We start from the raw sequence: 23,595 nt of genomic DNA on the forward strand, positions 1-23,595 counted from the left end.
CCCCAGCCTGCCCTACTCTCTGTGGATTAGGTCATTGAACCCTCCCTGATCTGTGACTCCAGTCTTGTTTCCTGACCTCTGGCCACACAGAAGCAGCAACAAAGGATCTTTCTCCTAAGTCCTGGCTCCATTTCTTGCTTAACATCTGTCCCTCTGATGTACTTTCCCGATTTGGGGTGTGCTGAGGAAATTCCATCAAATTCTGGGTCTTCTGCTGTCCCAGTGGGACAGAGCTTAGAGGAAAGTGTTGGCTGGACCCTGAGGCCAGGCCAGGCCGGCTGCCCCAGCCCCTCCTGATCTCTCCCTCCAGCCCCTTCTCCCCCTGGGGCTAGAAAGATGGTTCTAAGGTGCTTTCCGGCCCTTTCATATTTTGGCCCCATTCTGACCTCCAGCCTCTCCTAACCCCATTCCAGGCACTTCCCCACCCCTTCCCTCATGCTGGCTTCTCTGCCTGCGATTTCCTCCATGACTGTGTGCCAGGGACTGTTGTTCAAGCTTCGAAGTTCAGCTCAGATGGTGCCTCCCCCGTTCCCTGCCTGCACTGTAGGGTCTCAGTGCACCTACTTCCTTCATTATTTTCTTCAATGTCTATTTGTTGAATATTTACTATGTGCAGGAGCCTTCTCAGTGCTGGGCACACAGCATGGAACCAGCGAGACATGGTCCCCCTCCTCGTGAAGTCACAGTCTAGTGGGAGACTCTGGCTGATAATCAGGCAAGGACAACACCTTATGACAGTGGGAGCTAAGAGTCAGGAAGGCACTTGACCCAGCCAGGGGTGGGGGAATCATGGTAGGCTTCCTGGAGGAGGCAGCATGTGCTCTGAGACCAGTTGACTGAGACAAATGGGAGTGAGGAGTGAGGTAAGCACAGGGCCCTGGGATGAGAGAGAGTCTGGCACACTCAAGAAATTGAAAATGTTCCCATCTCATTTCACACTAGAGATACAAAGTGGGGGTGCTGTGTTGGAAGAGGAGGAGGGAGTTGAGACAGGAAATTGCAGAGGCTAACCGGGACCAGACTGCACAGAGCCTTGTAGCCACCGTGAGGCATCTGGGCACCATGGGCCCTGGCTGGTTCTAAGCAGGGAAAGGATGTAATCAGGCTTATTTAGCAGGATCCTTCCAGCACCATGTAGGGAGTGGACATCGAGTCGAGAGCTGAGTCACAAAGGATGCTGCAGTGGGTTCAAACAGTGTCCCTCAGAGATCCACGTCCACTTGCAACCTCAGAACATGACCTCATTTGCAAATAGGGTCTTTGCAGATGTCATTAGGTAAGGATCTCAAGACGAAATCATGCTGGGTTTAGGCTGGGCCCCAAATGACCGGTGTCCAATGACGGATGTCCTTAAAGGAAGAGGAGAAGACACACCGACAAAGGAGAAGACCCCGTGAGGATGCAGGCATAGAGTGGAGTGATGCCGTGAAGGGCTGCCAGCAGCCGCCAGAAGCCTGGAGAGCAGCACAGAGCAGGTGCGGCCCCAGAGCCCCCAGGAGGAGCCACCCGGCCTGCACCCCGATGTTGGACTTGTGGCCTCCAGAGCTGTGGGAGAATTGATTTCTGTCATTTTAAGCCCCCGTTTGTGGTTGTTTGTTTCGTCGGCCCAGGAAACGAACAGAGGCTGACGTTGTCTTCCAGATTATACGTGCTTGCATCATGCTGGCGTCCTGGAGGTGAGAACGTGGGGGATGGAGAAGAGTAGACACTGAGCTCCATTTTGGCCCAAGAGCCAGGGAGCCTGGTTGCTCACGGCTGGAACCGCCTGGTGCTGTCTCATCCTCCCTTCCCAGCAGGGGCAGCCTGGGTCCAGAGCAGGACCCTGCTGGAGACAGTCCAGCTCTGGCTGGGCCCTCTGATGGCCATAGGGGCCAGCCATCTGCCCTCTTCCAGACCATTCACAGGACTGGGACCCAGGATTTCCACCACAGCAGATGCAGGCCTGCCCTGGGAGCCTGTGCCCGTCTCTCTGGGAGGGCCCAGGGGTGTCTGTTTCCAGGGTGTGGATGCAGCTTGGGCTTTTGAGACGGGATGTCCACACTGGACCTTTCCAGAGAGGGGAGGAGCCCAGTATTGAGAGCAGAGGGAAGTGGCCACAGCCTCCCTTTTGTGTTCCTTCCTCCGTCCAGCTAGGGGCGGTCTTGTCACCTTTATCTTCCAACCTAACCATCCTCTTTGAGGGCTGCAGGCACCTCTGTGGGCTGAACCCAGGGAGGCCCAAGGCGCCCGGAAGTCTCCGAGAGGCCCCCGCCAGACTCCAGGGCCTTGCAGCAGGCCCGCCCACGTCCTGCACCTGGCTCCCCGGGGACGCCTTTGGAAGGCTCCTCTAGAGAAGACAGGGATAAAGCGAGGGGGCAGCCTCCGGCCCCGCCACCCGCATTCTGCGCTCCCAGGGGGAGTGGGGGCTCCCTGCTTCCCCCTCAGGGCTATCCCTGCGGCCGCCTATAGAGGAGCATGTGCGCCCCTGGGTGCCTTTCTGGAGAAAGGGATGCAAGCACGGGAGAGGGGAAGGGCTGTGGGCAACCGGAGTGCTGGGTCCGGAAGCCAGCTCCACGGAGGCCAGGGCCAGCAGCGCCGGAGCAGAGGCTCCTTACTCTCGAGCGGCGTCCCCAGGCTTCTCTGGGCGCTCACAGCCCCCGAGCGTTGGTGCGCACCGTGGTGGTCGCCGCAGATGTGGGGCAGACAGTTGCCTATCAGGGACACCGGCGTTAGTCACCATTCTGGCGTTTCTGCGGTGTCGCGCCATGACAGTGGACGTTTGTGTGCCTGTGGCCCGGACTCTCCGCAGCTGAGTCCATCCTCGCAGGCGGGGTCTCTGCGTCTGTGCAAGGGCCCGGGTCTCAACGCGGCCCACGCGCGTGCGAGCCTGCGTGTGCATTTGTGATGCACGCGCCGGCAGTGCCTGCTTGTGTGGGGAGAGGTGGGAGGTGGAATGCTGGTGTGTGAAGGTGTGGGGCACACGCGTGTGTGCGTGTGTGAGGCACAGGGAGAACCCAGGTCCCAGTCTGTAGGAACACGTGGCTCCCAGCCCTGAGCAGAGCAGCAGAGCTGTCCTGAAGTGCCTCTCTTGCTGTTCTCGCGCACACCTGTGTGGAGGCTCAGCGCTGCCCAGGGCAGGAGCAGGAAGGCTGAACAGGCAGAAGTGGGTTCTCCCTGCCTTAGCTCGGGGCTGCCCCTGGGCACTCTCTCCCTTTCTGCCCCTCTGCACCTGGGCTGGGCTGTGAACCAAGGCAGAGACAGCACTGAGGCAGAAGATGGCTGAGGGAGGCCCACCTTGCTCTCTAGGAAATTGAGGTAAAATTCACATAATATAGAAGTAACCATTTTACAATAAACAGGCTGGTGCACTTAGCCCCTTCACAGCCTGCAACCATCACCTCTGTCTAGTTGCAAAACATTTTCATCCCTCCAGAAGGAGATGCTGTCTTGTAAGCAGTCACTCCCCATCTCCCCTGCCCCCAGCTCCTGGCAGCCACTAATCTGCTTGTGGTCTCTATGGATTTGCCCATCATTTCATATTAGTGGACTCAGGCAACATTTTGCACCTGGATTTTTTCATGTAGCATAATGTTTTCAAGGTTTATCCTTATTGTTGCAGCCATCAGAATTTCATGTTTTTGTGTAAAAAGCACATAACGTAAAATTTACCATCTTAACCATTTTTTTATTGGGGTCGGGTCGTGTTGCAGACAACATTGTGTACATTGTTATAGTTCAGCTTCTGCCGAGTCTGCAGTCCAGCAGTGCTGGGTGTGATCACGTTGTTGTGCCATGGATCTCCAGAGCTCTTTTCATCTTGCAAAAGGGAAACACCACACCTGTTAAACAGAAACTCCCCATTCCCCCTCGCCCAGCCCTTGGCAACCACCATTCTCCTTTCTGTCTCTATGAATTTGACTACTTCACATACTTTGTATAAGTGGAAGAATACAGGATTTCTCTTTCTGTGTCGAGCTTATTCCACTTAGCACAGTGTCCTCAAGGTCCATCCATGTTGCAGCATATGACAAGATTTCCTTCCTTTGAAGGCTGAATGATATTTCATTGTACATATATTTACGTATATGCATTTCATTGTATATATTTTTGTTGTATACATGCATGTCCTTTCACCAGTCGATGGACGTTTTGGTGGCTTCTGCCTCTTGACTATTGTGAATAGTCAAGCTGTTATGAATATGGGTGTGCAAATATCTATTTGAGAGGCTGGCCCTGTGGTGTAGTGGATAGTTCACATGCTCCGCTCCAGTGTGCTGTCAGGGTTCAACACTCTGGGGTCAGCACAGTCCCCAGATTTCCTGATCCCGATTCCTCCCACCCCTCCCCCGTTCCTGCCCAAGTGCTGGATGGAGATTGGGGCAGGGCCAGGTCTCCCCACCCACCTAGCACGCCTGGCTGCCACCAGTGCATTTTCATTGCTGCCTCTGCCCCAACCAGCTCCTGAGCTCACAGTCCCTCCCTCCAGAAGTGATTCCAAATCCTGGTTCTGGGCTGGCAGTGACTGGGTGCTGGTCCACCCTTCCCACAGCTCAAACTACAGCCCAATGGGGCAGAGTCTTCCGTGTGCCCTGAGTGATGTCACTCTGCTGCTGAGGCAGATCTTAGGGGGAGCAGCAAATACTCAGATGAGAACTTTGAAGATCAATGTGGTGAAAGTTTCCATGTGAACAGGAGGTGAACACCATCAGTTGGTTGCTTCCAAAGGGACTGACGTGTGCTCCTTTGCCCTCAGCCCACTGAGAGGGCACAGGGTTCAGAGGCGGGAGTGGGAGTGCAGAGACCCATGATGGGAGACGTCCAGTGCGATTGCCCCCCATTCCTGAGCCGGGGAGACTCCTGCTTTGTTTGTGGAGGACAGGGTGCCCCAGAATGGGTGCACCTGGGAGAGAGAGGAGGTGGAAAGTGTCTTGGTTCCAAGGTGTCTGGTGAGCTCTTTGTGATCCTTAGAAATTGAGGGAGGAAGAGCAGGTGCCATGTAGGCAGCACGCTGTGAGCTCCTAGAACACACCTTGCTTGGCCGCAGAGGGCCAGGAGGGCCTGGGAGTTTGCATTACCCTTGGCAGCAGACTGTAACAATAACTGATGGGCTCAGGAGTATAAATGCTCTAGCTCTCCTGACTCTGATTGAGACGACCTGAGGCATGACCTGAGCATCTCCAGATCTCCCTGGGGGCTCAGGCCGAAGTTACCCTGTATGAGGCTTTATGTAATATTGCCCCTTGCTCATCCTATAAGTTGCTCACATTCATCCTCACCTGAGGTCCCGATTCTGGGGACCCCAGCCTATGACAGCACCCAGCCCCAAGTGCGCCACATCTACGCCCATTGCTTGTCATTTATTTGCCAGGACATCACACCTGTAGTCTGGGAAGCTGGCAACACTGAAGAGCGTGCTCCATGCGGCCTCTAGCTGCTGCGGAGGCTTGCAGAACCCCAGCCCCTGTGGTCAATCGTTCTGTTATCTTGTGTCTTCAAAGGAAGAAATCAATTCCGTGCCTGGAGGTCCAGTAGTCTGTTTCGCTGCCTGTTTTCTGTTGGTTCTTGATCATGGTGCCTCATTTCCTTGTGGACTTAGTCTTTTTCTTTCTCTCCTTCTTTTTACCGTGAGTTACACATTTTGATTGAGATGCGATCTGTGGAACTTCTTTGAGGTCTGATTGGAATGAGTCTCTCCAGAGAGAGTCTGTTTGCTTCAGCCGGGCTCCTGGAGGACAGAATGAGTCTGGGAGTAACCTGAGCACTTGGCTTTTGGATGACCAAGAGAGTATTCATTTGTCTAGAAGCCCACATTTGCAGTTTCACGTTCTGCCTGGTAATTTTTCCTCCCTCTGCTTTGTGCAAGAGTTCGACAGCCCCTTTCCTTGCGTCTTCCTTGGAGTGGGGTGTGCCTATTTCCAGAGTGGGTTCCTGGCTTTATGGGAAGAGGATTTCCTTACACTTCCCAAGTCTGGTGGTCCCTGGGTTTGCTTGCTGTTGCCCAGACCCTGGAGACCTTGGAGACTGAAGCTCGGGCTCATGTCCATCAGTGCCTGCCCTACAAGTAAAAGCCAGCTGCTGGCTCTCTGCTTCTCTCTGGGAGCCTTCCTCCGTCCAGACTGCAGCTGTCTCAGCTGTTCTTGGTGGGGACATGATGCAGTGTCTGGCTCACGCAGCACAGCTGGAAAAAGGAGCCATGACTGAGTTTTCCATGCACTGTTTGGCTGTTCTCTGAGGCTGGTTGCACCCGCGTGATGAGTACAGAGGGCTGTTAGTGAATCTCAGGGGCGTAAGGCCCTTCAAACGCCATTTAGAGATGGTGGTGCTGGCACTAGGCCAGAAGGAAGGCCAACCTCCATCCAAAGGAAGTCTCCATTCCATCCTCCTCCCGTGATGGAAGGCGTCCAACATACTCGACCCTGCAGCCAGCTGCCATACGAGGGCTTTGGCCTCTGTCACTGCGGTAGGCAGACAAAGCTCTCCACAGGGGCGGCAGCCAGCCCCGGGAGGGGTTATTTGTCTAGGGCCTCATTCCTGACATCGTGGCTGTCTTGCTCACGAGTGCAAACAGAAAGAAATCTCAGCCTTTATTATAGTCAAGCAGGTACAATCCATTACCTACGTATTTTCAAGATAAACCCTAAGTTATCGTTATGTCTGAGGACTTCATAGCACAGACTGCTGTACATTCTTTCATAAGCTATCCTAGATTTATCAGGTGATCAGGGTGGCCGTCTGTTTTAGTTAGTTGTCTTTATCTGGGGAAAAAGTAAAACCTTTTATCTCTATGACAGACAACAGTTCCACTTTGAAGCAAGACATCAGGCTAAACTCCATAGTCCTGGGGAGATCGCACCCTGTCTCCCTGAGTTCACATTTCAGAGAGTCAGCTTCCAGGCCCTGAAGAGAAATGTTCCTGAATTGTAAAGCTGGCCAGAGACGTATTGAGATTTTTAAAAGAGTTATGGTATATATCGAAGGGACAGAGGAAGGATTTACGAATGCAAGTTTTCTTTGCCTTGTTCATGCAATACCATAAACTTAACCATCACCTGTGAAAGTTTCCTCCCTTCTTCTTTTTTCTGATGAAAGTGTTTAATGTAAGATCTAGCCTTTAAAAAATTTTAAGTGTACACAACAGTATTGTTAGCTGCAGGTACTATGTTTACAGTAGAGCTCTGGGCCTTAGTCATCCCGCACAAGTGAAGCCATGTCCCCTTTGACCAGCGCTCCCTGATTCTGCCTTCCTGCAGCCGCCGATAACCATCATCTACTCTCTGCATCTTTGAGTCTGACTATTTCAGATTCCTGATGTGAGTGGAGTCCTGTAGCATTTGTTCTTCTGTGTCTGGCTTATCTCACTGAGCATAATGCCTTCCAATTTTGTCCACGTTGTAGCAAATGGCAGGATTTCCTTCTTCTTTAAGGCTTAATAGTATTCCATTGTGTGTATATACCACACTTTCTTTATCCTTTCATCTGTCGATGAACATTTTAGGTTGCTTCCAGGTCTTTTGTTATTGTAAATAACACTGCAATGAACGTCAGAGTGCAGCTATCTCTAGACATCATGGGATCAGTTCTTTTGGATACCTGCTAGAAGTGGGATTGCTGGATCATATGGCAGTTCTATTTTTAATTTTTTGAGGAACTGCCATACTGTTTGCCAGAGTGGCTGCACCAGTTATCCAAAATATATAAGGAATTCCCACAACTCAATAGCAAAAGACAAACAACCTGATTTAAAAACGGGCAACAGACGTAAATAGAAATTTCTCTAAGGAAGACATCCAGATGGCCAACAGGCATACGAAAAAGTGCTCACCATCACTTCTCATCAGGCAAACGCCACTCAAAACCACAATGAGCTATCTCCGCACATCTGTTAGGATGGCCGTTATAAAAAAAAACAAAAGCACAAAACATAGCAAACGTCTGTGAGGATGTCGAGAAAGGGATCGTTTATACAGATTCAAGTTTTCTGAAGACAATGCTTTAAGACAATGGAGAAGGAAAAAGGTCCCTTCCCTTTGATAACAGGGAAAATTCGGTCTTCTTTTCCCCCAGCTCTATTGAGATATAGTTGACAGACAACATTGTGTAAGTTTAAGGTGTACAGCATAGTGATTTGGCACATGTATATATCGCAAAATGATTACCACAATAAGATTAGTTGACACACCCATCACCTGACATAGTTACAATATTTTGTGTGTGGTGAGAACTTCTACAATCTACTCTCAGCACCTTTCAAATACACAATACAGTGTTGTTAACTAGAGTCACCACACCGGACATTAGATTCCCAGACCTTATTCATCTTCTAACTGAAAGTTTGTTCCCCTTCTCATTGTTCATCAGCTGAATAATGCCTTTCACTTCTTTGTCCATCACTGTAGCTATTTCTTTTTTGCATTGACAATATCGCCTTGACACTCACAGCCTTGGGTTGCACCCCGAAAAGAGGCGTCCTAAGAGGTGGTGTCTCCAGGACTGCTGGAGCTGATCCCGTGAGCAGAGTGGACAATGACCACTCTCAGGCACAGATGACTTGGGAAGGGCAGTCTCCCCTCTTGTTCCGTTTTCTCCTCTGAGGAGTGAAGTTGCTCCTCCCCACAGTTGCCAGAGCTCCACTGTAATCCAGACGGGGTATCTTGGGGGAGGGAGGGGGGGAGACCCAAGGCTGGGGAGCATATATTTTGTCTACACCACAGCATCTCCCAGCATGTTTTCAGTGATACTCAAATTCCACTGCTAAAAGTGGGCTCTGGATTCATGTCAGTGACAATCTCCTACAGCCAGAGACCACGAGGACACACCTGACGTTGGATAAGCTGGGCTCACTGCTCATTACAGCAAGCGAGAGTAGGCAGCACGACACGTCTCATTAGCAGGGCATTAGGTAGGACTTATTCTAGGAGGTGGGACTGTGCGAGGTGATTTGGGGGCCCTAAGGGAGTGGGGCTTTGCTCTGGGTTGGATGCTGTCAGACACCAGGATAATCCTATAAATGGGCGTCTCGATAAACCTCATTTGGAAGGAGGGAGGAATAGACTGAGGCAGCAGTTTCGATCGGTAAGGAAGCCGCAGTCACCCACTTTAGCTAAGAGACAGACATGTTTGGTCAGTTCTCTTTTCTTCTTTTGGTTTGGACAACATTCATGTTTTTCCTGTGTTCAGACGTGATTACGGAGGGATCTTGCTTTCGTCTTGCCTCATCGTAGCCACAGAGCGGAGTTTTCCGATGTCCCGTGAAATGTTGATGTTCAACAAGAGAGTACAAGGACCTAGCTGAGAGGCCAGGCCAGCTCCTGGAAGTCAGTGGCTGCTCTTCTCTTTCTCACCAGTTTCTCTCACCATTCGTTAAACAGGCTTGCTGTGCTTATTATGTACATTGTCCTCTGTCCCCACACTTGTCTTCTGTGTACATATTAGTTCTGGTTCCTTGGAGTCTCCTGTCTCTGCATTTGTCCCAGGAAGTACTGCGTGCCTGCCTATGGGGGGTGGTAGCTGGGTTCCCATCATGACCTCCACGTCTGTTGGGAGGTCGTGCCTCCCCTATTCGTCATCCAGGGGTGAGCTTGGAGCCCATTGTCCTCTTCTCATGATGAAGCTATGACGCCCAGGAGCCAGACCATCAAGTGTGGATTAAGAGCCATGTAAGGCCAGGAGCTGTGGTTGTCTCACTCAGTACTGGACCCTGAGTCCCTAAGCGTGGAACAGAGTGGTTGTGTGTGCAGAGTCCAGCATTTAGGTAGCCTGGTTAGTTCAATTTTTTAAGTATTATTGTGGTAAGAACACTTAACATGAGAACTATCCTCTTAAGTTTTTAAGTGCACAATGCACTATTGTTCACTGGAGGCATACTGTCACACAGCAGACTTCTAGAACTCATTCATCTTGCACAACAGCAACTTTATACCTGTTGAGCAGAAACTCCCCTTTTCCCCTCCTTCCAACCCCTGGCAAACATTCTACTCTCTGCTTCTATGAGTTTTTCTATTTCAGATACTTCATATGAGTGGAATTGTGCATTATTTGTCCTTCTGTGACTGGCTTATTTCACTTAACGTCCTCAAGGGTCATCCCTGTCGTCTCAGGTGGAATGATTGCCTTCTTTTTCAAGGCTGAGTAATATTCCATCATATGGATATACCACATTTTCTTTATCCATTCATACATCGATGGATATTTAAGTTGTTTTCACGTCCTGTAATTATTGGAGCTGTATGAACCTTCACTGTTGAGTTAGACTATTCATGTTCAATTTCACCTTTACAATGAATTTTTAACAAAAAATATTTGAAAACTAGAGCATTTGTTGTGGCTAATGAACAAAGGCACTTACTAAAACAAAACTGAGGTACTCATTTTCCTCATGAAGTTACATATAAATTAAAATATTAATATTCAATGCCAGCATGGTGGCAGTGAAATTGATATATTCACACAAAGCTGCAGGCATTGTGAGTTGTCAAAGTTTTTCTGGACAGAAAAAGGCAAGATGTGCCAAAATTCAGAAACATGTTGAAATCTTTTAATATTCATGTCTAGAAAATCTGATAAAACTCCTTCTACAGAACATCCAGAAGTAATGAATAAAATATTACATGCACTCTCTTAAATGCACAGAGGAATTTACAAGAAAATAAGGAAAACTCAAAAGGATAAAAACAAACATCCATCAATGGATGAATGGATGAACAAAATGTGGCATGGGCATACAACGTAGTAGTATTCAACCATAAAAGAGACATGAACTCCTGACACATCATGTGACATGGATTAGCCCTGAAAGAACACAAAGGGCCACATGTTGTACGACTTCATTTAAGTGAAATGTCTAGGACAGGCAAACTCACAGAGACAGGACCCAGACTGCTGGTTTCCAGGGGCTGGAAGGATGGGGAGTGACTGCCTAATAGGTACAGGCTTCCCTTTTGGGGTGACAAAAATGTCTTGGAACTAGATAGAGGTAACCACCAAATTGTTCATTTAAATATGATTAATTTTATGTTACATGAATTTTCTGTCACACACAAAAAAAGCAAACAAAAAAAAGCTGATGGGAAGCAGGAATCCAGGGCGCTTCGATTCTTCTGAAGTTTCCATTGCTGGAGCTCATTTGCTGACCTTGGTGACAAAAGGCTTGGACTCTGATGGCTGTGTGGGGTAAGAGAGACGTCCTTGGGCCTCTGAAAGGTCCTTGCGTGAAGCCAGAACCCTCGGACGTCTGTACTTTCAGGGAAAGGGCGGTCTAGAGAAGACATTGTCTACAGCCAGTGGGAGACAAGGGACTTTTTGTCCATCTGGGTCTGGTACTGGGACAGGATGGCCTTCCCCTAGTGCCGTAACTCTGCTCCTTCCTAGCTTTGGGGTCTTGGGCCGTTTGAAAACTCTTGAGCTTCCCTCTCTTTGTCTGGCGTGCAGTGCTCCCCTCGCAGGACTGGCAGGAAGGGCACACGGGATTACGGAATCCTGGTGCTGAGCACCAAGTCTGGGAAGCAGAGGGAACTCCACACAAGTTAGTTCTCTTCTCCCTGATGTGCATCCTATACTTAAAATAATAAGAAAATGAAAGGGCTGGGGAGTGGCTCTGGCAGCACGCAGCTGAAGAGAGGAGCCCGTAGAATGATGGCTTCAATTGAAATAGCCCCCCCTGCTTCACTGAGAACCTGCAAGTGCTTTTCACGCTAAAGCTGACTGGGAGTCTAGACCCAGGTTCTCTCCCCCTACAAACTAGCTGAGGCCCAGTCGCCTGGATGTCTTGGACCCGGTGCTGAGCCAGGAGCAAAGAGCCGTGGTGAGGTTTAAGGAGGTGGGGGGGCAGGGTGGGTGGAGCCTCCCAGAATAACAAAGTGGGGTTGGGGCAGCTCAGAGCATAGAGGGGTCCCGCTATGGCAGAAGGGGGGTTCAGTAGCTAGAAGGAGTTTGCAGAGATGAAGCTCCGTCCTCTACGCGGCTTCATGAAGCTGGTGAGGTGAAAGCCAGAGCCAGGCCCTCTTTCAAGCATTCGCAGGGGCTGATCCTGACTCACATCTCAGCTCTGATCATGAGGAGAGGATGGTGGAGGCTTAGGGTCCTCTTCTCCCTTGATGCCCCGGCTGTTGCCTTTGGCCTCTGTTCTGAACTTTGCCATCTTTATGCTTTTATTTGGGGCCCGTCCGGGTGGCTTGCTTTCTCTCTGTCGTCTTGGAGAAGTCCTACTGATTCCCTATGGTCACCTCTGCTTCTTTATTTTTCAACATCACTAGCACATCACTCCAAGTGTGGTTACATCCTCATGGGTCTGCTCCCCTGGCAAAGTGGGAGTGTCCTACGAGAAGGGATGGGATCTAATTCATCTCTGTGGTCCCCACGCCTATTTCAGAGCCTGGTCCTCAATATATGTGTTGAAGGCAGAAATATTCCTCTAGGAAAGATGCCAGAGTTCTTAGCTTGGCAGTCAATGCCCTGTAATCATACTCCTGGAACCCTTCTGGGAGTGCTTCCTACTTGTCAGGCGTTGTTTGCACCTTATCTCCTTGAGTCCTCACAACAACCAAGGACGTGCAGCTGTTTGTACCTCCGTGTTCCAGCTGAGGACACTGCGGCTGGGTGAATTTGGTGATGAGCCAAGGTCCCACCTGGAGCTGGGCTGAAACGCACATGTGCGTGTGTCTACAGCCAGGGTGCTCAACTCCTGCAGGAGGCTCTCTCCTCCTCTCGGGAGGTTTTTTCCTTAAGTTATCTCCCTTCCGGAGGTGTCCCTGTGCCTTGGACTTCTTGCTGCTCTCCCATGCCCTCCTCCGGGTGGCTGCTTTCTTGGGCATCCGTGGAGCGAGTGATGATTTTCCTGCCTGGACTATGAGCATGGGCTCCTGGATGGGCATCTCTGACCTGAGCCAGTTGGGCGTCCAGGGAGGGAGGATGATCTGCCTATCCGTTAGTCACCCTGTTCTGGGACCAGGAGCCCTCAGCTCCAGCCAGGTTCACTCTTAGTGGTTTGGGTGGGCGACCGGGTGGCACCCTGTCTTCAGGAGTACCCAGTTTGTTTATTCACATCAAATGTTTGCCGCAGCATCTCACAAACTGTAGTCCAATGTTCAGAATTATGATTAAACAGCCAAATAAAAGAGATCTCAGGTAGGTTTCCACTCAAGGAAGCACGGGATTAAACTTTATCAAATGGATTTCTCTTTGGGTTGTGGTGGATGTATCTGTGGCCTTGATGGTGGTGGTGATTTCATGGGTGTATATTTATCCCCAAACTCATTGAGTTTATACATTAAATATGTACAGCTTTTTATATGTCAAAAACTAACGAACTTCACCCCCTGAAAGCTTTGTTGTTACTTATCAAACATACCAAATATACAAAATGTTATAGAGAGCTATAAAATGAACGCTAGTGTGCCCACAACCCAGGTTAAGCGATCAACTTGACAAACGCTTTGAGTCCAAAAAAAAGAAAAAGAGTTTCCCTCACCCAGGACTTCTCAGTGGCTTCAACAGGCTGATGTGCACCTTTGTGTGAGGATGGTGGGGTGGGGGTGGGGGCAGCCGGGCAATGAAATGTAACCCTTGCCAAACTTACTCAGGCAATTTCCTTAACTGTCTCAGCAGTGTCTGGCTCCTCAGGGAGGAGCTCTGGGTTTGAGTTCACTCCCGGTTTGGGCTGCTGCACGGCAGAGAGAAGTGTGTGGGGAGGTTGTGTCTCAGTCTTTCCCACCTGCTTGGCTGGGGCTTCCCTCTTGTTGGCCTGATGTGAAGGGGTTGCTCTGCCAGGTTTTAGCACTGACTCCACAGGTTTAAGGGCTCAGTCCCACAAGACGGCCCTCTTGTGAGACCAGTGGCAGGTATTGGGGGCCCAGGGTACCCACACTGCTGTCTGACTTGGTTTCACAGAATGGGGTTCCCATAACCCTCCCTGTTGAGGTTGGACACTTTGCTAGAATGATTCACAGAAGTCAGGAAAGCGGTTTAGTTACTGTTGCCAGTTTATTATAGAGGAAACCACTCAGGAATAGCCAGTCGGAAGAGATGCTTAGGGCAAGGTATGTGGGAAGGGGCATGGAACTCCCCTGCCCTCTCCAGGTGCACCACCCTCCCAGCGCCTCAATGTGCTCACAACCCAGAAGCTCTCCGAATCCTGTGGTCTAGGGAGACTCATGGGGAGCTCACTACCCAGGCACGATTGATCCAATCATGGGGCATTGGTGAGGAACTTGACCTCCAGCCCCTCTCCCCTCCCCAGAGGTCCTGGGTGTGGGGCTGAAAGTTCCAAGTCTGAACCTGCCTGGGTATCTCAGGTGCTGCCCCCATCCTGAAGCTACCCAGGGGCTCCCATCTGTCAGTCATCTCGTCAGTATGGAAGACACTCGTCACTCCGGTGATTCCAAGGGATTTAGGAGCTGAGTGTCAAGAACCAGGGACAATGAGCAGAGACCAAACATTTACGTTTTCCTATATCACAGGGAGGCATGTGCTCACGTCAGACTGTCTGGCTTGGATGGCAGGACAACAGGGACAGGCTAGAACCTGACTGAGAAAGAGGCGGGGCTATTGACTTTGTCCAGAAGACACTGAGCACACCTATTGCCCAAGAGAATCCTGTCTCCAAGACCAGCTCCAAATTGCCCTTATCCTGGGAAGCCTCAGCTGTCCTCACCCAGGGCACAGCCCTGGATTCCCACTCTGGTTCCTCCAGCTCCCACCTTCCCTCTGACCCTAGCTGGACCCCAAGGAGTTGAGGCATCTGTACACAGCCCTGTCTCCCCAAGACTGGGAGCTCCTCAGCCCTCAGCAGGGGCTGGGGCCTCTCTGGGCAGAGAGAGGTGGCAGGGGCCCTTGCTGTGTGTGCAGAGCTGGAGGTTGAGTGGAGGCTGCAGGGCCCCAAAGGCCCACTGAGGTCCCTCCTGGCCTCTCCAGACCCTGTGGACAGATCCTCTAGGTTGGTGTCCCGGAGAGGCCCTGGGGAGCAGCGTGCTGGGAAGGCTGCAGCAGGGATAAAGCACACGGCATCAACTGGAGGAGCCCCAAGGTCTGCCCCACACCTGCCAGTGTGTGCTGCTCACAGCATCAAGCAGGAGAGCTTCTTCTGCCCTCCCCTGCTGGCGGCTTCATGGGAGAGGCAGCCCAGGCTGAGGGGGACCAGGACGGCGAGGGTAGGAGGACAGGATCAGACAGTTTTTGGGAGCTCTGCCCAGCCTGGACATGGGGTCAGGGCCAGGATAAAGCGTCTTAAGAGAGAATTTAGCCTTGGGAGGGGTCTTCTCACGTTGCCTATTCTTTTCCCTGCTTCTCACCCTGCCTAGATGCCCTTTGCAGCTTCTAGGTCAGCATTCTCATTTTTGGTTGATTCTGACCCCTATGGAATATTTGTACATGTCTGGAGACGGGTTTGGTTGTTTGACTCATGCGGAGGGAGGGGATGCTACTGGCATTGGTGGACTGGGACCAGGGAAGCTGCTAAACGTTGTACCATACTGTAATAGGGTGGTCCATTGTTTCTTTCATTGAATCAATGTGGATACACTATTTTTAACTAAAGTCCATATTTTTCAGTAGGTTTCACTCTTGTGTTGTTCATTCTATGGGATTTTTCTTTTTTGAAGATTGGCACCTGAGCTAACAACTGTTGCCTTCTTTATTTTTCTTCTTCTCCCCAATGCCCCCAATACCTGGCTGTCTATTCTAGTTGTGAGAGCCTCCGGTTATGCTGTGTGGGACGCCTCCTCAACATGGCCTGATGAGCGGGGCCATGTTTGCAACCAGGATCCGAACCAGCGAAATCCTGGGCTGCCGAAGCGGAGTGTGGGAACTTAGCCACTCATTCACGGGGCCGGTCCCAGGTCCTATGTGTTTTGACAGAGGAATAATGACATGTATGAACTGTTACAGTATCATACAGAATAGTTTCATGTGCTATGTCCTTAATGTGCCCAAATGGAATTATGCCAGAGAGTTTTTCCTCTGTTTTGCTTTATTCACTCCTATTATATTAAAGACTCATTCACCCTGCTCTGTGTATATCTAGCTCCTGCCTGGGGCTCCAGGGTTTGCATCCAACACATCTTACCTGCCCTCTTCCCAGTTGTGGACTCGCAAGCTTGTCTCATTTCCCCGCTAAAGCAGCGCAGCAAGGAACATCCTCTTACATGCTCCCTTATAGATAGGTGTGAGAAATGAGATAGTTACTCAGGGGTACTGAGCATGTCTATTCTTAATTTTCATCATTCTACATCCCACCAGCAGTGTTACAGTTTCTTTCTTCCCGTAGCCCGTCAACACTGGACACTCTCTCTTTTGGGGAATTGGATAAGTATACCTTGAAATTCCATCCCTGTTTCTTTCTTTCTCTCTCTTTCTTGCTCTTTTCTTCCTTTTTTCAAGCATACTTATATATGCCTTGGCAACTCCTTTTGTGAAATATCTGCTCATTACCCTTGCTCATTTCTGTATTGAGGTTCCTACTTCTTCCTGATATAATGGTTTCACGTTTATACTAGATAGTGTTCCCTTGTCAGCTTCAGGCAACGCAAATGATTTTTCCCAACTCTCCATCTGCCTGTCAACTTTATCAAAAGTCTCTTTCACTGAACATAAATCCTTAATGTGGGTGTGCCATATCTTTTTAGAATCACCTATCATTTGTGCTTTTAGAGTTTTTCTTAAGAAATCCTTTTCCACTGCTACATCAACAAAATTGTTTTTCTAAACTTTCTCCTGTTAACTTTATAGTTTATATTTCATATTTATGTCTTCACCCATGTGGATTACATCTCTGAATGTGGCCCTAGGCAGAAAATCTGGTTTACTTTGCTTCATAAAACGATCAGTTTTCCCACCATAAATTAGTAAAAATCCATCATTTCTGTTTGGTTTCTGCTGCCACCTTTATCGTAGATTAGATTTTGATAATGCAGGCATATTTTTTGAGAAAATCAATCAATTTAATCAGTGTCTTTATATGTTCCAGATTCACACTGTTCAAAATGACTCTGACTCTACAATTTGTGTCAATACCTAGGATGGCTGTCTCTGCTGTTTACTGCATTTTTAGAAAATTGGTATAGCTTTGCATGGATTTTTACTTTTCAGAAGGAAATTTAGCATAGTGTTAAATTGATAGTCAATTCACAGAAATTGGAAATGCAGTTGCACCAATGATATAATTTGGAAAAGGACTGACAGCATAACCATACTAGCTCATCCCATCCAAGAGTGTAGACAGGTTTCCGTGTATTCAGATCATCTACATTTTTATTAGTGGTTAAAATTTCTGTCTTTGGAGGTGTTGCATGTTTTGGGTTAATTATTAGATATTTTGTAACAGAGGATTTCAAAGTGCCATACGAGGAACCCTGGGGTCCATCAGGTCCTTACTTTTCCAACTGCGTGTGGGGATGTGTTTGCCATATGCTTCAACTAAAACAGCGTGTGCCACAGACTGATGAAGATGCAGATGCGAGTGCCAGCTTGTCTCCCCTCAAGTCAGACATTAGGTGTATTTGCAAAAATGTCAAACCAGGCACACTCTTCTCATTACTTGTTGTTTGAAAGTGTAATTACTTTTCTAAAAACGTTACCTGTATTAACATGAAAGTGGTGTGTTATCGTTCTTTTAAGTATACTAATCAGTAAATATTTTTAAAGATTCTCAGCTTTAACATCTAATATGGTAAAAATTGATAGAGTCCTTGGAGGCCTCTGCCTGTTCAATGTAAAGGGATCCTGAGACCAAAATGCTTGAGAGCTGATTCCTCATCGTTTGTGTCACTATGGGAAATGTCACCATACTTTTTACTTAAATTCTATATTTGATTGATTATTCCTGGTAACAGCATGAGGAACACTGTGAGTTTTGTAAACAGATTCACCTTCGGCTGCGTTCTGTTCTCCTGTCGTTCTCTGTATCCCGTCCTGACGCTTGGATCTTCTCCGGGCAGACGATCACGTTTCTTCCCTTCCCATCCTGACGCCCCTTCTTTTCCTCTCCTGACAGCCCCGCCCATGACGGCCAGTTCCATGCTGAAGAGCAGCAGAGACAGTGAGTAGCCTGGGCCTGTGCCTGATCCTAAGACACTGCATCTAGTTTCCCCGTTTAGTACAGGATTTGCTAATTTTGTAGTACATATTCTTGATCTAGCTAAGAAAGACCCCTTTGATTTCATGCAGTGAAGAGACCTTTCATAAAACCATGAATAGGAGTTGAAGTTTACAATTATCCCGCCTGATTGAAATAATTATATGAGTTTTCTTTTTTACTTTATTTATATGATGAGTCACATGACAGGTTGTCTGATGTCCAACCATCCTTCTCATACATGGGATCTTGCCACACCACTTGATCACAATATACTGTTTTTCATAAACCGTTGCATTTGACTAGGTTATGTCTTATGATGGATTTTAAAATCCACACGGATAGGGGGAACGCATATGTCTGCTCTTATAAACGTTCTACCTGGCTTTAGAATCAAGATTGCATTAACCTGAGGAAGTGAGTTCAGTCGATTTCATATATGTTTTTCTGTTTTTTGAAGAACGTGTATGAGGTTCCAGTTGTTCCTTATAGTTTAGGAGAGCTCACCTGCAAATGCACTGGGGCCAACGGCATTAGGTAGGGGTGGTCCTTGACGAAACTTCTCAACTTCTTTAAAACTTATTTCCGCATCCAGGGCTTCTATTTTTTCATGCATCAGTTTTGGAATTGTATATTTTCTAAGAATTTATTCCTTTCATGTATAGTTTCAAATTTGTCATGTTATGTTTTTAGTCATTTAAAAAATATCATTAGTTTTGTTATTTCCCAGTGTTAATTTTGTGTTTTGTTACTCGCATCTTCTCCTTTTTTCTATCTAACTAATCTTTTCCAATAATCTGATATTCGTTTTATTAAGCATGATGTTTTCTTGTTTTCATTTCCTGATAAATATATTTAAAGGTGTCTATTTCCCAAATAAGATTATTTTGGGTTAAAAAATTGACATTCAATGCTTAATTTATTTAATTAAAATATTTCTGAATTTTTCTGATTTACTGTTGAGACATTAGATTTAATAGAAAATTTAGCTTCCAACATAAGAGATTTGAAAAGCTATTCCTTCTCCATAATTTCTAATGCTAGTGTATTATAATCTGAATAATATTTAACTTTGCCATTGATGGAAAATGCTTTTACATCCTAATAGAGTCAATTTTTGTAAAAGTCCTCTCTGTGTTTGAAAACAATGTTTAATCACTTTTTTGGAAGAGTCTAAATATACCCAATAGCTAATGTCTCAATATTACTAATTGCATTCTTGCTAATAATTCAAAAATGGCATTTCTGAAATCTGTTAAAATATCTAACTATAATTTATCTACCTATTATTGATTTAGCTATTTCTATTTATATCTCTTTCATTAATGTTGTGTTGTTTAATTATTACTTAATATTCCAGGATGTATTGATTCATAGATTAATGATATTTATGCTGCTCACTAAGATGGTCTTCTAACATTTATAAAATATCATTTCTTTATCACTTGGTGTATGTGTGTAATTGTTAAATTTTAGCATGCATGTAAATACTGAGAATATTTTGCTTCCCACCCAAAATAACAAGAATATGCTTAATGATTACATTAATAATGATTTCTTAATATTTCCACATCTAATCATTCATACCATGATCAAAGTTTTCTCTGTTGCCATAAAAATGCTTTACAGATGGTTTATCTACATCAGGACCCAATCTAGTACACTATATTGCATCTGCTTGTTATGTCACTTGAATTTCACTTCATCCTTTTCATCACCTGGTTTATTGATGAGACCAAACCAGTTTCTATGGAAGGTTCTGCCTTCCGAATTTGTCTGATTGCGTCCCCATGGTATCATGTAGTTTCACCCTCCATCCTCTGTACAATGATCATTCGTTCATGATCAGCTTTGGCCAGTGGGCACATTTTCAACCTGGTTCCTGTATCCTCTTAACATTAGCCCATTACTCAGTGAAAGTTCCATTTCACAGTGGCAGACATGTCCTAGCTTTTGTCCACACTCAGACCATTTCTCCAGGATTCCTGGTTCCTTTGAGTGACTAGTCATAATGGAGACATTATGATTCTTGTTTCCTTAAATCCATTTTGTCTGTTATCAAGATTGCTGAATCAACTTTCACTTGATATATTTGCCTGGCATATAGTCATCCATCCTTCTCTTTTCAAATTTTCTATTCAGTTCCTTCAGAAGAGCAAACACAAAAACAAAATAAGATGGCAGATATACGTACCAATAAAATAGTATTAAAACAAGCATAAATGGGTTAAGCAATTAGAAGAAAAAGATTCTGAGATAAGAAAAAAATTTTTAACCCCAAGATCCAAATATATGTTTTCCTGAACAGGCACTCCATTCAAGAGAATTCAACTCTGACCATCTCTATCTGTCCTTAATGATTACAACCTGGGAAGTTTATTTTAGTCACTGTTAGTAAAAAGTCAGTAGTCAAACTATGTGTTAAGCATGTAATATGATGATCTCACTTTATCTATATCCCAGTGCTGATGGTAAGGACTCTATGATTTACTCCTTGCTATGCATGAAGATTGTGAGACCCAGAAAAGTTAAGCCAATTGTTCAACAGTATAAAGTTCTTAAATTGCCATCATATCTCAGTTAGAGTCTGTTTGAATCACTGTGCTTCATTCTGTTTCTGATCTGAGCAGATGCAGCATCCTTGCGTGCTCAGAACTGGAGCACGGTGACTGAATTCATCCTCATTGGCTTCTCCACCTTCCCCCAGCATCTCCTGCCCATCTTCTTCTTCCTGTACCTGCTGATGTACCTGTTCACGCTGCTGGGGAACCTGCTCATCATGGCCACCATCTGGAGTGAGCGCAGCCTCCACACGCCCATGTACCTCTTCCTGTGCGCCCTCTCCATCTCTGAGATTCTGTTCACTGTGGCTGTCACCCCTCGCATGCTGGTGGACATGCTCTCCACCCATCACTCCATCACCTTTGTGGCCTGTGCCAGCCAGATGTTCTTCTCCTTCACGTTTGGCTTCACCCACTCCTTCCTGCTCATGATCATGGGCTATGACCGCTACGTGGCCATCTGTCACCCTCTGCGCTACAATGTGCTCATGAGCACCCGTGACTGTGTCCGTCTCGTGTTCTGGTCCTGGGCTGGTGGCTCAGTCATGGGGATGATGGTGACATTGATAGTTTTTCACCTCACCTTCTGTGGGTCTAATATGATCCACCATTTTCTCTGCCATGTGCTTTCCCTCTTGAAGTTGTCCTGTGGGAAGGAGACATCCTCTGTCACCTTGGGTGTGATCCTGGTGTGTGTCACGGCTCTGATGGGCTGTTTGTTCCTCATCTTCCTCTCCTATGTCTTCATCGTGTCTGCCATCTTGAGGATCCCCTCAGCTGAGGGCCGGCACAAGACCTTCTCCACATGTGTGTCCCACCTCACTGTGGTGGTCGTGCACTATGGTTTTGCCTCCATCATCTACCTCAAGCCCAAGGGCCCTCATTCTATGGACAGTAACACCCTGATGGCCACCACCTATACAGTCTTCACGCCCTTTCTTAGCCCAATCATTTTCAGCCTCAGGAATAAGGAGCTGAAGAATGCCATAAAAAAAAGCTTCCTCAGAAAATTCTGTCCTCTCAACTCATGACAGACTGTTTGAGAATGAGGAAATATGATAAGAGGGCTAAGATGTCTCGCATTTGGACAGTTGTAAGGACTCAGGTGAGTGAAAATACCCACACTCCATAGGAGTTCAGCGCAATCTAGCTATTTGCTTTTCTGTAATTTGTTGTCTTCCTGCTCCAGAGGCTGAGCAATCATGATCTCTTGTTAATGACTCAGTGTGATGGACTCCAATCCAGTATCTAAGCCTAGGAATGTGCCATCTCTCTGTGGGCCAGTGGGGAGCATCACCTGGATGTGTCTGGGCACTGATGCTCGTGGTCCTTCCTGAATGGACAAGCAGGGGAAGACTTTATTACTCCCCACCAAATACGAATGAAGAAAAATAGGATAATAATAAATGCCACCAGCACTGAGTCCTTTCTGAGTATCAAGCATTGTGTCTAGTGTTTTATTATCCTTTTCTTTTTAATTGTAACAAATGTAGAAAAGAAAATGAAGTGCTTGTCTCTGAGAAAATGGATTTACTGTCTAACGTTCTTCACCGCCTTTGGGAGTGAAACACTCTAAGGGATGTTTTCTCTGTTGAGCTGAGCTGAGTAAAGGAATCAGAATAAATACAGAGAGAGAGGACTAGGAGGGATGGAGTCATTTAAAATTATCTGAACATCAAATTAGATTTGAAAGAATATGGTGCAAAATCTGAAAGAAGCAGGAAGAAGGAGAAAGAGGTTGTAAGATGGCAATTTGCACATGAGGAAAGGATAGAGAAGGGACATGAGGGAGGGAGGGAGAGAGAAAGAAAAGAGGGCTCCGTGTTCGGGTGAGAACACACAGCGTGTTAGGAGGGTGCTGCTATCTGACATCTTATGGAAATCCTTTCTCCTTTTTCCTCTTGTAACTTAAGGGAAAACGTCAGTTTCTCATTACCTTGCTACTTGTACCTATTCGGGGAACGTGTTCAAGAGCAGAAGTGCTATTTCAGGGTGGCACAAAGAGAGGTCAGAGGCTACATACGGGTACCCCCTTACACAGATGAGAAATGTTGGTGCAGGTCACACGACATGTGAATGAAGGGAGTCACCTGGAACTTTAGGTCTGTCTGACTCTCCTGCTGGTGTTGGGAATCAAGTAGGACTGAGGATCCAGGAAGGGGCCTGATTGTTTCATCCCCAGGAAGGGGGATGAAATTGTTACTCAAAGGCAAGGCATACGTGTAGTTTTAGGCAGAAGATACTTTATAATGATAAATGCACATCTACCAGTCATCTCATTAGCATACAAATACACTCTTATCAGAGGATCAGGAACCAGCTACAACTCCAAAAGACCAAAGATTAAGTTTTACTATGTGACTCGGAGGCATATACTGGTGGCAGGACACAAGGACAGGCTAGAACTTGACTGGGAACAGAGGCAGGGCTATCCACTTTGTCCAGAAGACACTGAGCACACCTATTGCCCAAGAGAATCCTCTCTCCAAGACCAGCTCCAAATTGCCCTTATCCTGGGAAGCCTCAGCTGTCCTCACCCAGGGCACAGCCCTGGATTCCCACTCTGGTTCCTCCAGCTCCCACCTTCCCTCTGACCCTAGCTGGACCCCAAGGAGTTGAGGCATCTGTACACAGCCCTGTCTCCCCAAGACTGGGAGCTCCTCAGCCCTCAGCAGGGGCTGGGGCCTCTCTGGGCAGAGAGAGGTGGCAGAGGGCCCTTGCTGTGTGTGCAGAGCTGGAGGTTGAGTGGAGGCTGCAGGGCCCCAAAGGCCCACTGAGGTCCCTCCTGGCCTCTCCAGACCCTGTGGACAGATCCTCTAGGTTGGCGTCCCGGAGAGGCCCTGGGGAGCAGCGTGCTTGGAAGGCTGCAGCAGGGATAAAGCACACGGCATCAGCTGGAGGAGCCCCGAGGCCTGACCCACACCTGCCTGTGTGTGCTGCTCACAGCATCAAGCAGGAGAGCTTCTTCTGCCCTCCCCTGCTGGAGGCTTC

General features: G+C 47.6%; 1 protein-coding gene across 1 annotated transcript; it reads left to right on the forward strand.

Annotated features, from left to right (window-relative positions):
• Window positions 1–20,690: 20,690 nt before the first annotated feature.
• On the forward strand, window positions 20,691–21,635 carry LOC139073297 (olfactory receptor 10H4-like). The gene has a single exon (XM_008512408.2). It carries the CDS (start codon window positions 20,787–20,789, stop codon window positions 21,633–21,635), a length of 849 nt encoding a protein of 282 aa, XP_008510630.2. The 5' UTR covers window positions 20,691–20,786.
• Window positions 21,636–23,595: the final 1,960 nt, after the last annotated feature.

This window comes from Equus przewalskii, chromosome 20 (genome assembly GCF_037783145.1).
Source record: "Equus przewalskii isolate Varuska chromosome 20, EquPr2, whole genome shotgun sequence".
Lineage (NCBI taxonomy): Eukaryota > Metazoa > Chordata > Mammalia > Perissodactyla > Equidae > Equus > Equus przewalskii.

Bases quoted from the DNA above. Each gene is read 5' to 3' on its own strand.
- LOC139073297 (XM_008512408.2), top strand. From the start codon at position 20,787: ATGTACCTGTTCACGCTGCTGGGGAACCTGCTCATCATGGCCACCATC.